This window comes from Gobius niger (genome assembly GCF_951799975.1).
Source record: "Gobius niger genome assembly, chromosome: 4".
Taxonomy (NCBI): domain Eukaryota; kingdom Metazoa; phylum Chordata; class Actinopteri; order Gobiiformes; family Gobiidae; genus Gobius; species Gobius niger.
The window spans coordinates 39,258,324-39,274,247 of NC_136855.1; the positions used below are offsets into that span (position 1 = coordinate 39,258,324).

Below are 15,924 nucleotides of genomic sequence, written 5' to 3' on the forward strand. Positions count from 1 at the left end.
GCGGCCATTTTGAATACCGAAGTAAAATTATACGGTACTGCAACCAGTGTTAATTTTGACAACATATTTTAATTTAGTTTTAGTCTTAGTCTTTTGACGAAAATGTAATTCAATTTTAGTCTAGTTTTAGCCGACTAAAATGGCAAGTAAATCTAATCGACTAAATTTAAGACAAATTTAGTGGACTTTGCATTGATAATGTTCATTATAATCATATTTAATCTTGTTCCTCTGCTTCATGGAGCTGCTCCACATGAACAAAGCTCAGAGCTGATCCTTTGGCAGAAAATTTACATGATCTGAGGCTCTTTCAGACGCTCAATAGAAGTTTGGATGATTTTAGTCTCTCCTTTTCATTTTATTTAGTCTGATTTTAGTCGACTAAAATATCTGGACATTTTAGTCACAGTTTTAGTCTCATGAAAACCTTTTAATTTAGTTTTAGTCCAATTTTAGGCGTCAAAAATATCACTTTGACTAAAATTAAGACTAAATATTTTAGTCGACAAAATGAACAATGACTGCAACATGTAACAATATCTCTACTCAGAAAACACGGCCCCAGAGACGCACCTTTACGTGAAGAAACCAGTATGTCAGTTTTTAAGCTGCTCGAGACGTTAGCATGCTACCGGTTAGCATTTAGCTTCAACAGCTCAGCTCTGACCTCTCCAAGAGAAAGCCCTGAACCAAACTCCAAACATCTAGCCTTGGAAACAACATGTGACAGAGGTTAGAGCTGTTACTGCAGTATTTCCTTAGGCTGTGTCCGAATGTCCACCCTAGTCCCTAACCCCTCATTCACTACATGGGCCGCACTATATAGTCACTGATTCGGTTGGCGATTCGGACACAAGCCACTACTTTCTCCGCGCTGTGAGACGTCACGGCGTGCAGATATGTTTTTATTTTATTTTATTTTTTATCTGAATTTATTTATTGTTAAACGTTTATTTTATGAAACAGGCACTGGCATGGCACTTTTACAGGTGTTTTATTTGTCATTTAAATTAAAATTAAAACTATCATCATAAAAAAAGCAAGAAAAAAAAAACTCACTCCAGCGTCAGCTCAGAGACGCCGACAGTCGGTCAGAGCCCGGTGTCCGAAACACCAGCAGATTGAGTGACGACATCTGCTAAAAGTCGCTAAACTCCGGGAATAAAGTATTTCTGTGATAAAGACCAACCTCAGAGACAGTGGAATATTTATGGATTCATACGAGTCAGATACGCTTTATTTCACATGGATTTTACATGAATGGCTTGGATTATTCGAGAGGAAGCTGTCGGTCATTTAACAGCTCAAGCTAAAGGTTAGCAGCTAACGTTAGCATCTTTTCACCCTAACCGTTTATATTTAGGTCGTTTATTCATGAGAAACACAAACACACGACTGAAACAGCTGATTTAATTCAGTCGTGTTGTTTAGTTCAAAGACCTGTCTCTGTCAGGCTCTTCTCCGACTCTCGCAATGCATTGTGGTCTATATTGACCCGTTTAGTGACCATCGATGCTCACTACTTTTCCAGATGCATTGTGGGAAATTTTGAGTGCACTACTTTTTTCTCTCTGGACATTCGGACACCCCTACAAAATGGCGTGACCACTATATAGTCACTATATAGTCACTATATAGGGATAGTGTGGACATTCGGATACAGCCTCAGTGTTCACATATATATGAGCCACACATGTGTTTATCATGTTGAAGCCATTGACAGTTGATTGATGACAGTTGCTAACCGGTAGCATGCTAACGTCTTGAGCAGCTTAATCACTGACTGAGACTCTACTGACATGACAAACTGTAAAAATCACAGAGAAAGGTTTTCTGTTTCCTCTTTGATGTGCTAATTTAGTCTTCAGAGTGAAGCAGATCTTTAGTAAATCCTGCTGTAGCTCGACAGACAGAGCTGCTACGTCTGAGCCACATTTGTTGGTTTTATCACATAAACGTGCGTCTCTGGGGCCGTGTTTTTACTGTTTTCTTCTTGAGCAATGATTACGAGTACATAAAAATGCCACTGTTATCAGTTGTCTTTCATTTTCATCCTGAGTAGAGATATTGTTACATGTTGTAGTACTGCATAATGCTACTTATGCTACGTGTCACTGGAAGCGCATGTATAAAGCCAATATCATACTGATTCAAGAGACTTCACAATCTCCAAGGCCATCGCGGTGAAAATCGGTCAGAAGTTTGTACACCTCAGATCGTATTCTAAAATCTTATGTTGCAGACGTTTGCTTATAATTTCCGATTTTAAATCGTTTAATGTAATAACATTAAACGATTTTGCAATCGTTTAATGTAATAACATTTCGATTAATTTCACAGCCTTACTGAAAAATATATTCCGGGAAAAAAAAGGCCTTTAGAACCACAATACTCCAAAAAGGGCGGCACCATTTTGACAGTATTCAGTGCGTATATTAAACATGTCTTGAAAACATGAACAGCAAAAGTAAAACTCAAATCAGATGCACTTCATAAGATCTTTGAACAGTTCATACAAAACAGATCCAGAGACATATTCCTCCATTTTGAGTGGGAGGTAAGAAAACCCAACATGCCCCTTTCATGTTCCAGTACAATAGATATAAAAGAGCGTGTGAGACCGGCACCATCTGCTCACACATGACTCGTCCCGGTTGTAGGAACATGGCTGACACCTCGCGTCTGTTTTGCTCTGCCCTCACATCTCAGAGCCTGAACCCTGCTAATACACAAGACAGTGTCATCTCACAGCCATCTCAAGTGTGAGAACCCACAGAGCTGGATGCAAGATGTGGTGCCTGGATTCCTTCAGCCTGATGAGAGACTGCTCACATACAGATGTTACAAAGCTTCACTCGGAGTTCTGTGAGTGTTTCCAAGAGGTGGATCAACCAATGAGAAAAACACATGGTCTGTCTGACGCACGAGCAAAACTAACAAAACCAGAAAAACTGAACTAATTACACCGGCCTTCTTTCATCCTGTCCAGTCGCCTGTGCCTTGGTCTTTCTTATCAGTGGCTTTTTACGGTCCTCATATGTAGCTAAGGCCACAAAGGAGGTAATAATTGACTTCAGGAGTTGGGCTCGTTTCTCTGACGTCTCTCACCCTCAAAGGCAGAGCAGAGGGATGCGAGAGCTCCTGGGTCTGTGCAAGTACTCAGCTTAACGAAGATGTTGGTGAAACAAGCCCAATGCACGATAATATCAGCCATCCATCCATCCATCCATCCATCCATCCATCCATATCCATATCCATCTTCTTCCATCTTCTTCTATCTTCTTCCATCTTCTTCCACTTGTCCGTTTCCGGGTCGTGGGGGTAGCTGTTGGAGCTGCCCAAATCACACTACACCAGCCCCTTATGGCTCCTCCTGCAGGTGGTGGGTCCACGGGACGACGGCCTCATGATTAACCGGGCCTGTTGGTCTCTCATAAGGGGCTTCTGAACCGCTCTTTGTCTGACCCGTCACCGAGGACCTGTTTGCCATGGGCACGAAGCCCCCGACAACAGAGCTCCTAAGATCATTCGAGCACTCAAACCCCTCCACTCTGGAGCAGAGCGGCTTCCCATGGAAAGATCGAATCAGTTGAGAATTTAACGTTTTCTGAGTTTTTAAATCGGTCCAAACACAACTTAGAAACATCCTGTTAAAGTCTTCAATCCAGAACCAGGCTGTTTAAATGCACACGCCATAAAAAGAGATCGAGAACACACGTGTTTCAAAACATGTCAACAATGAAAATTGACTTGAAACTGAGATATTTAAGCATTTGCCTCTTCACATAATGTTAATGTCTGTCTAGAAAGGAGAGAGTTGGAGAGAGGAGTTAATCAGAAAGGAGAGAGCTTCATAAAACCCCTGTTATCTCCGAATCTAGAAAAAAAACTGATTTTGATCAAAATTTGCCTCCGTTTAGCTTTGATTTGAGCCACCCCCCCTCTGCACGGGCCTGCTCCTCGTGATAATCCTAACACTCCGTTTGAACATTGTGAGCATCCAGATTCTGAGGTCTCGTCCACAGAAACACTCCAGCTCCCAGAGAAGCGTCTGGCCGGTGACACGTCCCCTCAGGCCTGAGTGAGCTGCACGTGTCCAGGCCGAGCACCGTCTCCTGTTCAACCCTCACTTTGCTCGACAAGGCCCAGAGAACACTCAACATCACTGCCACGCACTCGTTTCACTGCCGCCGATATCTTTGGATGCAGGAAGTAGCGACAGGACGTTTGTTTTACTTGAGGAAACAATAAAACCCCTTTAACTGAGAGAGGAGTGAGTGTATTAATTATACAGTGTGTCTGAATCGTTCACACATAAAGACAAAAGGAGCTCCGCCGATTGTCTCCACATTCTGAAGTGCAAGATAATTAAAGCAGTAAATTAACAATTCACAAAAATTAAATAACGCGGAGATTCAGTTTTAACACCACAAGCAGCAGATGTGCAGGGAATTTGACTAACACAAGGAAAAGTGTTTATGAAGGCGCTTAACCCCCACCTGAACTGAGTGAGTGAGTAATGTAAGGCGTAATAATACCAGGAGTAGTTCGACATCCTTGAAGAACTGAGCGGATTTCAAACTACTCCTGGTATTATTACGCCTTACAATATAGTTCCCCCCTTTATCCACTTAGAAGCTTCTAAACAATGTGGATTTTCTATCTTGACCTTGTTTGGAGCTATAGGCGTCTCCCAGTCACATGACTAGAAATGCAGGCGCGCGACATTTTGTGGGGAAACAAAAATGGCGAATGCAGCAGAAAACGATCACGATTCCTCACAATTATGCAGCGTTTTTTCACCTACATCTGTTACAACTCACTTACAAGGAAATGCGGCACTTCGATACGCAAACAAACTGTCATTGTTGGATATTACAGACCCAGACACGCTTCAGCTGAGTTATTTACTGATGTGAAGCTCTCGGTCAACACACCTTCACTCGAGTTTGGCGATATTTACATAGTACATAGTTTCTTGATAGACTTTCCGTCTTCATACACAGGACAATCATTAAAAGCATAAAAGCCTTTCTGCATAAAGATATTTTGAGTCAGGATGGGCATCGAATACATCTGTATGGCAACCAAAAAGAAAGGATATTCTCATTGTCATGATAAGGCAAGTTACTGACACTTCGCTAAACCAGCAGCGTAAATTCTCTAATACTGGCCTACAACAGTTTTCAATAGGCTAATAATTTGATGAGATGTCCGATTGAAAAGTACAATGAGACCCATTAAAAGAGTAAAGACATGAGAAATCCTGACACCACTAATTTGCATCCAACTGCGCAACAAGTTTCAGGCATTTCAGCGGTTTTGAAATGTAGATTTTAAATGAAACGTTGGTGAGTTTATCTGGAGTTCATTAGCATGTGTCCCGTCAAGATGGAGTCACTTAGTTGGCGTGACGTCATGCGGAAGGCACCTGTAGAGGAGAGGCTAAACGGTGGCCTTTTCCTTTAAACTAAATTATTCTAAGACTGAAATTCTGTTTATTTAGAAGCTCGTGTGATGTCAGGGCCCTTTGAGTAACTATTTCCATGAATGCGCTGGAAACCTGGGGCTAGTTTTGGACGGCTGTTTTAAATTTGACACACCTATAAGTTTAGTCATCAAAACCTCAGCAAAGTCAAGCCCCATTTGCCTCATTCGTGCTTTTATTACGTGTCATTAAGATTATTGTAATTGCCGACTGCGGTTCAAAACGCTGCGAGGCGTTTGCTCACGGGCGCGAGGAAAGATGAGCACATAACTCCTGTGTGGCCTCTCGGCATTGGCTTCCAGTCAGCCGCAGGATTAGATTTAAGATGCTGCTGATGGTTTTCAAATGTCTGAATGGGTCGATCCGTGATCCAGGTCGAACAGTGAGATCAGCCAATGAAATGACTCTGGAGCGGCCGAATCACAGCCTCCTCTTAAAGGTGCATTATGCTATCGCTTAAATCACTTGCTTTGTAGGTTTTCCAGTGAGAGGCTCCGTCAGCAGTGAAAACCTTACAATTGATCATGGGGAGACCACTGTGATCGAAAGTAAAGCCCACTACAAGTTCAAATACGCATAATGCACCTTCTATTTATTCATTTCAAATATTAAAATGACCCAGTCTATTAATGTTTTTAAGACGCTGCTGAAAACCCATCTTTTTGTGCTGGCCTTAAAGCTGCATTCTGCTGCGTCCGGTGCCTCCAAAGCATCAGGTTTACATGGCGCGTTTCGAAGCTTTTCGTCCAGCGCTGCCGACGCTAGAGTTGGGAAATGTTGAACTTTTTAGAGAAATTCGCGAGCGTCGACCAATCAGGAGCTTTCCCCCCACAGTGACGTTGTAGCTGAGCCACCGGGGCAGATCCTGTGCCGGCCCTCAGATGTAAACAAGTCACGGAGGTTTAGCTTCATTGTGAACCGGAGCTACAGCAGCTCTGGGACTTTTACAAAGACACATCAGTGTTTCTTTACCTAAACACCAGGATTAAAAGCGGTGACAAGAAAACTTATTTCAGTGGCTGAATCTGTGCTGGAAATGTGTTCTCGAGGATGCCTGTTGTACCATTAGCACCGGAGAAAGCTAATGCTAAGCTAAACCTAGGGGACTAGTCTGGCGACCCTGTCGTAGAAAAGCTACTGCTTGAGGCGGGACTAATGTAGGACAACCGAAGCGCAGCAGCCAATGAGAACATAGCGGATGTGACGACAGAAACAGCGACAAGAAAGTCGTCGTCATTTGGACATTAATAATGGCGCTCCTGCCACACGGAGTTCAGTAAATGACTTCTGTCGTTTATGTCAGAAAAACGGAAAAAAAAGGAAAAAAAAAGAATACAAGCAAACCGGAGCATTACGTGAAGTGGTCGCTTGTGTTGAAAAACTACAAAACAAAGGCGCAACAACGTGACGTTCAGGGAGCTGCTCTGATTGGTCGGTAGGCTCCATGTCGCTGCGTCACTTCCTTTGAAAGCGCAATGGAGTGTTGCCAGACCCTCTTCTGTAAAGAAGCGGAGTCTGGTTGGCGAGACTAAATAATTTACATAAGAACAATGATCACACACTGAGCCGGGCTGGCTGATGTTGTAGTTTATTACTCAAATCATCTACAATGAGCTCCGGGAGAAAACCATAGCTTGTTAGCTCAGTTAGCTCACATTGAGCTCCGGTCTTCTCCCATGAAAACAAGAATTATGCACTAATAACGTCAATGAATCCGTAACGACATAGAGCAGCTTCATGACGATCACACACTGAGCCGGCCTTCACGCATTTGTGGTTTATTGCAGACTTTTAATCAACAATGAGCTGTAGCAGGTGTATTTCAGGCAACAGCTACTTCCAAAATGGCTACGAACAGACTCTGAGCTGACGCGCGGCCAGAGCGTCTTGATGCTCGGTGACATTTGTGACAAGCGTCTGACTTTAGTAAAGCACAAGCGTCCGACTACGGGCTTTAAGTGCATTTTTGACGGCCAAAACGGGATTCGCTTAGTGTAGCTTTAAACACAAGCTGAGCAGGTCTTACGTGTTACTCTTTCATGTTGTTCAGCACTTTGGGCAGATGTAGCGCTTTTTAAATAAAGTTGACATTGGCTTCCTTTTATTCCCTGCAGCTCGTCATTGATCGTAGGACTTACGATGAGATTAAGAATAGAACAATCCTACAACGTACAATCTTCTCAGTCTCAGAGGCAGTGAGGGAAACGTGTCTGTACCTGTCCCTGGCCTTGTCTCTCCAGGTCCACCACGCACATGTCCACGATGGGCCCCAGGTTGGTGAAGGTCTCCATCACGGTCACATACGAGCCCTGGTCATTACTGTCCACATTCAGCTGGAGAGAAAAACACAGGTTCATCATCTGCACGATCATGGTTTCTACCGCAAAAGTAAACCGCCCTCACCTTGACCAGCTGAGAGTCTCCCAGTCTGGAGCCCACAAACACCACGCCGTTGTCCAGGTAGGTCAGGCACTCCGCGATGGACGTCTGCAGAAACATTTAAAAAATACAGTATGAAGGTTATTATGAGAGAGATGTTCAAAGTCCTCAACTACGTAAGGGCATCACTCGGATCATTTAACCTGAATGGTGGAAAGATGCAGCAAAAAAAACTCCCAAACAAAACATGATCCAAAACAAAGTATAAAATGATGTCATCACTATTTAAAGACTAACCCGGTTTCTAACGTTTTGGAACTTTCTACAGCTAGATGTTCCTCCTGTGATAAGTTAGTAACAATTAAAGGAACCAGACTGGTTTTCGTAAGGAACATTTTAGAAATCTCATACACTAATGAGGGGACTTTGATTGACAGGCCGTTAGCATCAGAGCTAATGGCGCTGGCACGACTGAACTCCACGTCACGCGAGGGCGGAGTCTACAGTGAAGATCCCGCCCTCATGCTCTTATTCGTCGTCCTCCAAACGTCGCCATATCTGATTTGTAGAAGCTCCTTTGTGAAATCCACGTGTAGTAATGCGACCGCAGGTAAACAAACTACTGTAGATCCGGTAACCGAGCAGATCACTCCGCCGCTGCGTAGCTACAACCGGGAAGCTGATGCTGCTCAAATATAACTTATTTTAAATGCAAAATGGTTATATTTTATTCAGTCGACAGAGACATTTATATGGTTAGTCTGGTGTTATAAGTTATTTGCCTCAGGTGCTCTGTGCTCAGGTCAGACTGTTTTTAATGCAGGCTACGAGTTACCATAGACATGCACTAGCTACCTATGTTATTTTAATTCAATAAAAATAACGTTTATTAAACGCATCATTCAGGAAAAAGACCGAAAACAGCCCAACAGAAGCTACACAGGCCGCAGCGGCGTCGCCTGTAACTTCATGTTTTCAGCACAATTTCTACTTAAGCAGAGATAAAAGAGAGAAAGGACATTATTCCCTCCTGAGCTGCAGAGTCAGATCCACATCAGGACACGGTTTCTTTCAGCTAAACTTTTCTAAACTCACTGCACTTTGACGAAGCGAAAACTCCACACGTCAAAGATCCTGACATGGTGTGAGCCTCACTCTGCCACCAAACATTTACCAAAACTGTACCAACAATGTCTCATACAGAGTGAGCGCTCACTTTTCTATAAACCATCTTGGATATTCCCCTCTGCAGCTGCTGTAAAGTTGTAAACAATAGCACGCAAGCTCCGCCTCCGGGTCTGTCGCTAAAGGTAAAGACGTCTTTCTGGTCGTCACGGCTTGGTTTTGCTTTTCAATTTGTCTAAAAACTAAAGTTTCTTATTCAGTCCTGGTTTAGTCCTGGTTTAAAACTGGTTTAGTTTAGCTCTGGGTTTTACGACCGGAGCAAGTCCTGGTTTAGACCTGGTTCTAATTCATATTACTAGGCCAGTAAGTTACAGCTTTAAGGTGTAGCTGTTCTTCGCTCCATTTGCTCTGAAGCGGCTCATTATCTGCGCATACCTGCATTTTTTAGACTCAATGCAGGTCTGGGGAGAAAAAGAACCGAAAACTGGCACCGAAAGAATTTTATTTTTTCGACACCACCCCCGGAGCTTTTCGGTTGGTTCCAAGTAGGTACTGTTTAACGGTGCCCATCACTACCTAGCACTAGGGATGGCCGATATATTGCACGGGACTGTAGAAGAGCTGTGCAGCTCTCTCAGTGGCAGACTGAGACACCCTCAGTGCAGGACGGAGCGCTACCGCAAAGCCTTCATCCCCACTGCTGTCAGACTGTACAATAAGACTGTGAAGTAACGCCGACTGTAACAAGTGAATTTCTCCTTTGTGAGATCAATAAAGGTTTATCTTATCTTATATCGGCACCACCAATATTATCGGCCGATATTTGTCCTTTTTTCACATATCGGTATCGGTCCGACATGGGAAAATATCAGCCGATATTTTTTTTTCTTTCTTTGAATTATTTACTGCACCGTAATGTCATAACACACCTGAAAGCAGCAGCAGTGTAGACGGGCTGCACTGACCTGACTGGGGCAACAGTTTATTCAAATTATCTAAAATAAACAGTGGCTCCTAAAAATAAAGAACCTCCAGCATAAATTCACACGTCTACAAAAGAAAGTATGTTTTTACTAAGTTTAAACAAAGTGGAGCGGACACTTGGACACCACAGAGATGCAGAGCCACAAGTTACTGCTGTAACAAACTGGACTAAATCTGCCTCCATGGACATGATTCTGAGTCAGGATTAACAGGAATCATTTTCTGATGGATTATTTGTCGTGTCTAGACGCCAGATTTATAACTTTGTTTGTTAGCGCTAGCATAGCTTCTAACAGGCTAAAGGCTACAACACGTAAACATGACCTTTCTGTCATCATATAGGTCTAACTACAGTGATGATAATGCCTGTATTCACGTTTACTCCGCCCACTTTTGTCATGTTAATGACCCTGAAAACGAGGTGTTATGTCTCATTTTCGCTCATATTTAATTAGACGCATTTGCGATCGTTAGCACATTTATCATTGAAAACAACGCAGGTCAAAGCTCATTTGTAAATCTACTGTTTGCCTTTTGCCAGCTCTAAACCAACTATAAATCTTCAGTCTGGCCTCATAAGTTCATATTAGGTGCTGTTAAAGTGACATGATGATATTTTTTTGCAATTCCAAAGCTTCATACAGAGCTGTGTGTCCTTTATCAGATTTGTTTAAAGTTAAACATGTAACTTAAACAACATGGTAGCCTACATATTTTAATAAAAAATACAATAAATAGTAGCCTAGCATATTCCCAGTGTCAGTGTTTCCCATTAATAGAAGACGTGGGTGAAAGTATAATAATAAGTAGGTCTGAGTAAATATTTAGCCAAAAACAAAATGACATTTCACTCCAACGTTGCAATTGGTCTTTTTAATTTTTTTCTAATAAAAAGGATCGTTTCATCCTGGTGTGTGAGATATGTCCCAGGCATAAGCTTAAGACATTCCAATAATGGAACAATTTACAAACTTTACCACATTTGAGCCTTTCTATTGATTTTTAACGTTGATATAAATATCGGCAAATATCGGATATCGGCCACACCAGTGAGGCAAATATCGGATATCGGTATCGGCAGAAAATGTTCATATCGGACCATCCCTACCTAGCACTAGCCTAGCACCACTCAACTCTTCAGAAGGACTGCATGAATTAAAAAATAAATATCTCCAGAAATCAACAACACTCTGGATAGCTAGATAATGAGGCCCATTGTCAAAAATCCTGAAACATCCCTTTAATATAATAATTCACCTGTGTGGCGGCTTCAGACGAGACTAATATGGACCTCTCTCCGAGTCTTAACAGCTGAGGACACATAACTAATAACCTTCAGTCATAAGAGATTTTGTTGTTTTTAACCAAAGGCCCTTTAGAAAGTCATGCCGTCACATGTGCCCAGCTCCAATTGAAAAGCAATTTGTTTTACTCGTGTGAAAGTAATTAGGAAACAACAATAGCATTCTCCTGAGAACTGATTCACCATGACTTTCTTTTTGTTTCATAAAAACACGCCTTATATAAAAGAGACCATTTTCACATCTTTAACTTTAATAACAGCTATCGCACAACGCGGCTCTCTGGGTTTAAATAAGCTGCTATTAAGACGGCGGTTTGAAGTGTTTATCTCAGTAGGGCTTTTGTATCGCAGAGCAAATACACGAACGCTCATGTCCTCCAGTGCCGCTTCTGAAATGCTCTGAACGGACCGGGGTTGTTGAGCCGTGGTGAAAGAAAGTTCGGCAACGCTTAGAAATAACTACAGACTGTCGGGTCATTTGTGACGCATTAGTAAATTTGGATAGAAGTCGTCACGGCGGCAGAATTACTCGCAGGTTAGTTCATCTGTTCCTCTGTCATCAGGAGGGCTGGGCACCGATAAATAATGCCAGTCTGGTATCGGAAAAAGAAAAGTTTAGGAGTTTAGGTACTACTGGTATCAAATAAAGGTATCGTAAAGAAATACTACAGGTATATTTCAGGATGTTTGACATAGGGCCTCATTTCCTAGTTATCCAGAGTGTTGATTTCTGGAGATACATTTTTTGTAATTCATGTAGTTCTTATATTTGACGAGCTAGGTGACGCTAGGCTAGTGCAAGGCTAGCACATTTCTATGGTATCAGCTAGCCTGCATTAAAAACAGTGTGACCCGCTCCACAGAGCACCTGAGGCAAATCACTTATAACACCAGACTAACCATATAAATGTCGATAATTTTTGGAATATAACTGACCTGCATCACATGAATTACCGCATTTTGAGGGACTATTTTCCAGCAGATCACTCCGCCGCTGCGTAGCTTATACAACCACGAAGCTGATGCTGCTCAAATATAAGTTATTTTAAATGCAAAATGGTTGTAAGTGATTTGCCTCAGGTGCTCTGTGGAGCGGGTCACACTGTTTTTAAAGCAGGCTAGCTGATACCATAGAAATGCACTAGCCTAGCACTAGCCTAGCACCACGAAACTCTTCAAATATAAGAACTGCATGAATTACAAAAAATAATATCTCCAGAAATCAGCAACACTCTGGATAACTAGGAAATGAGGCCCTATGTCAAAAATCCTGAAATATCCCTTTAAATCTGATGCTGTTTGTCATCAAAATGTAAAAGACAAAAAAAAAGTGGAAAATTTAGTGGGAAATGAAAAACAAATTGGGGAAAAAAGGAAAAAAAGTGACAAAATTTGGGGAATTAAAAAAAAAGACGAAGAACAACAGATACAGACGGCATCGCATCATAGAAGGGGGCGGGGCTTCGCCGAGGGGAAAAAAAATATATGGGAAACACTCTTTTATGCCATTTTCTGGTGAAATATAAACATATTCATCACATACAAATAAAGTAAAGTCTAAATCGGGCCCATATGGATGTTTATTCACAGCAGATTGTTCAGTCGAAGTGAAAAAACGGCAGTTGTAGCTAGGGTAAGCATTAGCCCGATGCTAACATAACCGTTTTTTAATGTATTTATGGGCTGTTGAACCACTTTGCTCGTCTCCATGTCTTTGTATCTTTATTTAGTAGAAAACCATATTCATTATTCAGCGTTTGTTAAAGTATTTTTTGAATAATTAGAGAAAGTTCAAAGCGTGTGAGAACGGAAGCGTCTCACAGTCTAGAATTTACAGTAACGTAAACTTTCTAAAATAAGACAAAGGGCCTTTGATGAAGCTTTTCTCCTCTGCTTTCTTGTTGAAGTGGCACAAATTGCCTTTTCTAAATAATTCTTCGTGATAATAAACTCAAAAACTAACATTTCAGTTTGAGACATGAACGTCGGGCACAACATGGTTCAAACAAATCATGAATCACTGTGTTTGTGCTTAAAAAGGAAAAACGATGAGGAATATCTGAATGATTTATAAATGACCAGTGCTTTACAAATGTGCAACAGTTTGTGATTATTATGAAGTGGCCGAAATTGCCTTAACGATTAAAACCACTTTAACGAAAACCCTAAACGTGGCATTTTCTAAGCACTTACGCAGAGCTGGACAATGGCGTGACTTGAAAAGTGTGATGTTTGACCCTGCAGACAAATCCTCCTTTATCTGCTGAGAGCCATTAAGGTCTGCGCTAAAGCAGCTCCTCACCCCCTTAGACACGAGCGGTACCTGCCAAGGCCGGACTCCGCGACTCAGTGAGGCGTGAATGCGGAAAATCAAATGCAATGAGATGCACGAAGCGGCGAGACACAGCTTTACTATATCACAACTCATGAATATCAGTCCGTAGAGAAGGTGACGATGGGCAGTTGGACGAGACTTTTCTTTACTTATTTGAAAATAAAGAAAAGGCGACGCATAGAAAGTGTTTCCAAAACTTCCCTGTCGAGCGACTTGAACCAAACCATTCCCAGATGCGGCTCGCTCCCTTTAAAAGTCTTTTTTATTCATTATTAAAGGGATTTTTCAGGATGTTTGACATAGGGCCTCATTTCCTCGTTATCCAGAGTGTTGCTGATTTCTGGAGATATTTTTTTTCGTAATTCATGCAGTTCTTATATTTGAAGAGTTTCGTGGCGCTAGGCTAGTGCAAGGCTAGTGCATTTCTATGGTATCAGCTAGCCTGCATTATAACAGTGTGACCCGCTCCACAGAGCAGCTGAGGCAAATCACTTATAACACCAGACTAACCATATACATGTCTGTGTCCATAGAGTAATTTAACCATTTTGCATTTAAAAGAACTCATGTTTGAGCAGCATCAGCTTCGTGGTTGTATAAGCTATGCAGCAGTGGAGTGATCTGCTAGAAAATAGTCCCTCAAAATATGATCATTCATGTGATGCAGGTCAGTTATATTCCAAAACATTATCGACATTTACAGTGGGGAAAAAAAGTATTTGGTCAGTTTCACATAGACATTGTATTGGATTTTGGCCAAATACTTTTTTTCCCCACTGTATATGGTTTAGGGCTGCAACTAACGATTATTTTGTAATCGATTAATCTATTGATTATTTTTACGATTAATCGATTGGCTGTGAATGGTGTAGGAAAATTTTATTTTTTCAATTTTTTTATCACATTATAGCTTATGTGGCGCTGTTTGAGGATGTGTTGATGGAGTAAACTAAAGGGAAACGTTTTTTGAAGGCTCTATTCATGACATTTACAATGTACAAAACACTACAGACCCTAAATATACAATCAAAGTAGGTTTTCATCAAAAATACTACATTTTTCATGTCATTTTTGCTCCATTTTAGTCTGTGTGAACCAGAAAACGATTAATCAATTACTAAAATAGTTGACGACTATTTCAATAATTGATTCGTCGTTTCAGCCCTAATATGTTTAGTCTGGTGTTATAAGTGATTTGCCTCAGGTGCTCTGTGGAGCGGGTCACACTGTTTTTAATGCAGGCTAGCTGATACCATAGAAATGCACTAGCCTAGCGCCACGAAACTCTTCAAACATAAGAACTGCATGAATTACAAAAAAAAATATCTCCAGAAATCAGCAACACTCTGGATAACTAGGAAATGAGGCCCTATGTCAAAAATCCTGAAACATCCCTTTAAGTCTTGCAATAACGGCACTAATGCCACTCGCTCACTTTAAGTTACAACTTCTTACCACCCGCCTGAACCAAATGCATTCTGTCCTCTTTGGCTATTATATAGGTCTGTGTAACACCTCATTTGAAAGCTAAGACCCACAAAACTGATCTTTTTCCTCCCGTTGTTGCTGTGTTGTGTCACCTTTTTTATGTTTTATTTTTCTTTTTGATCACATTTGTTAAATTTTTGTCATTTTTTTGTTGAATTTTTGTCATTTTTTGTTGAATTTTTGTCATTTTTTGTTGAATTTTTGTCACTTTTTTGTTGAATTTTTGTCATTTTTTGTTGAATTTTTGTCACTTTTTTGTTGAATTTTTGTCACATTTTTGTTGAATTTTTGTCACTTTTTTTTTTAATTTTTGTCATTTTTTGGTTGAGTTTTTGTCACGTTTTTGTCAAATTTCTGTTGAATTTTTGTCACATTTTTGTTGAATTTTTGTCATTTTTTGGTTGAGTTTTTGTCACTTTTTGTTGAATTTTTGTTGAATTTTTGTCACATTTTTGTTGAATTTTTGTCACATTTTTGTTTAATTTTTTTTCACTTTTTGGTTGAGTTTTTGTCACATTTCCCACTCGCTGGTGTTTAAGCGACTGAGTGATAAAAGGTCAGAGCCTTTATCGGTCCATACGAGGCTCACCTCTCCGAGCAGCTCCACGTGCAGATCTTTGAGGGCCACCGTGCCGTCCATCAGCTCCTCCTTCTCCAGCAGCAGCATGAAGAGCCGGCCCTCCATGTCCCCCAGCAGGTACCGCGAGCCGTTGGGGTCCACGCGGTTGTGACACACGATGGTGCTTTGCTGTGGGCACATGAAAACACGCTTAACATCCAACAGGTTTCACATATCGAGCGACAAATAAACGTTTATGAACT

At 41.3% G+C, this 15,924-nt stretch overlaps 1 protein-coding gene across 1 annotated transcript in view; it reads right to left on the bottom strand.

Moving 5' to 3' along the window:
- The window catches only part of ddb1 (damage-specific DNA binding protein 1), a 151,693-nt gene that overhangs the window by 120,551 nt on the left and 15,218 nt on the right, over window positions 1-15,924 (bottom strand). The window contains exons 7-9 of the mRNA XM_079554673.1: window positions 15,692-15,850; window positions 7,892-7,975; window positions 7,705-7,821 (exon numbers count right to left, since the gene is read on the bottom strand). Of these exons, the coding sequence (XP_079410799.1) occupies window positions 7,705-7,821; window positions 7,892-7,975; window positions 15,692-15,850 (360 nt within the window). The remainder of the gene's footprint in view (window positions 1-7,704; window positions 7,822-7,891; window positions 7,976-15,691; window positions 15,851-15,924) is intronic.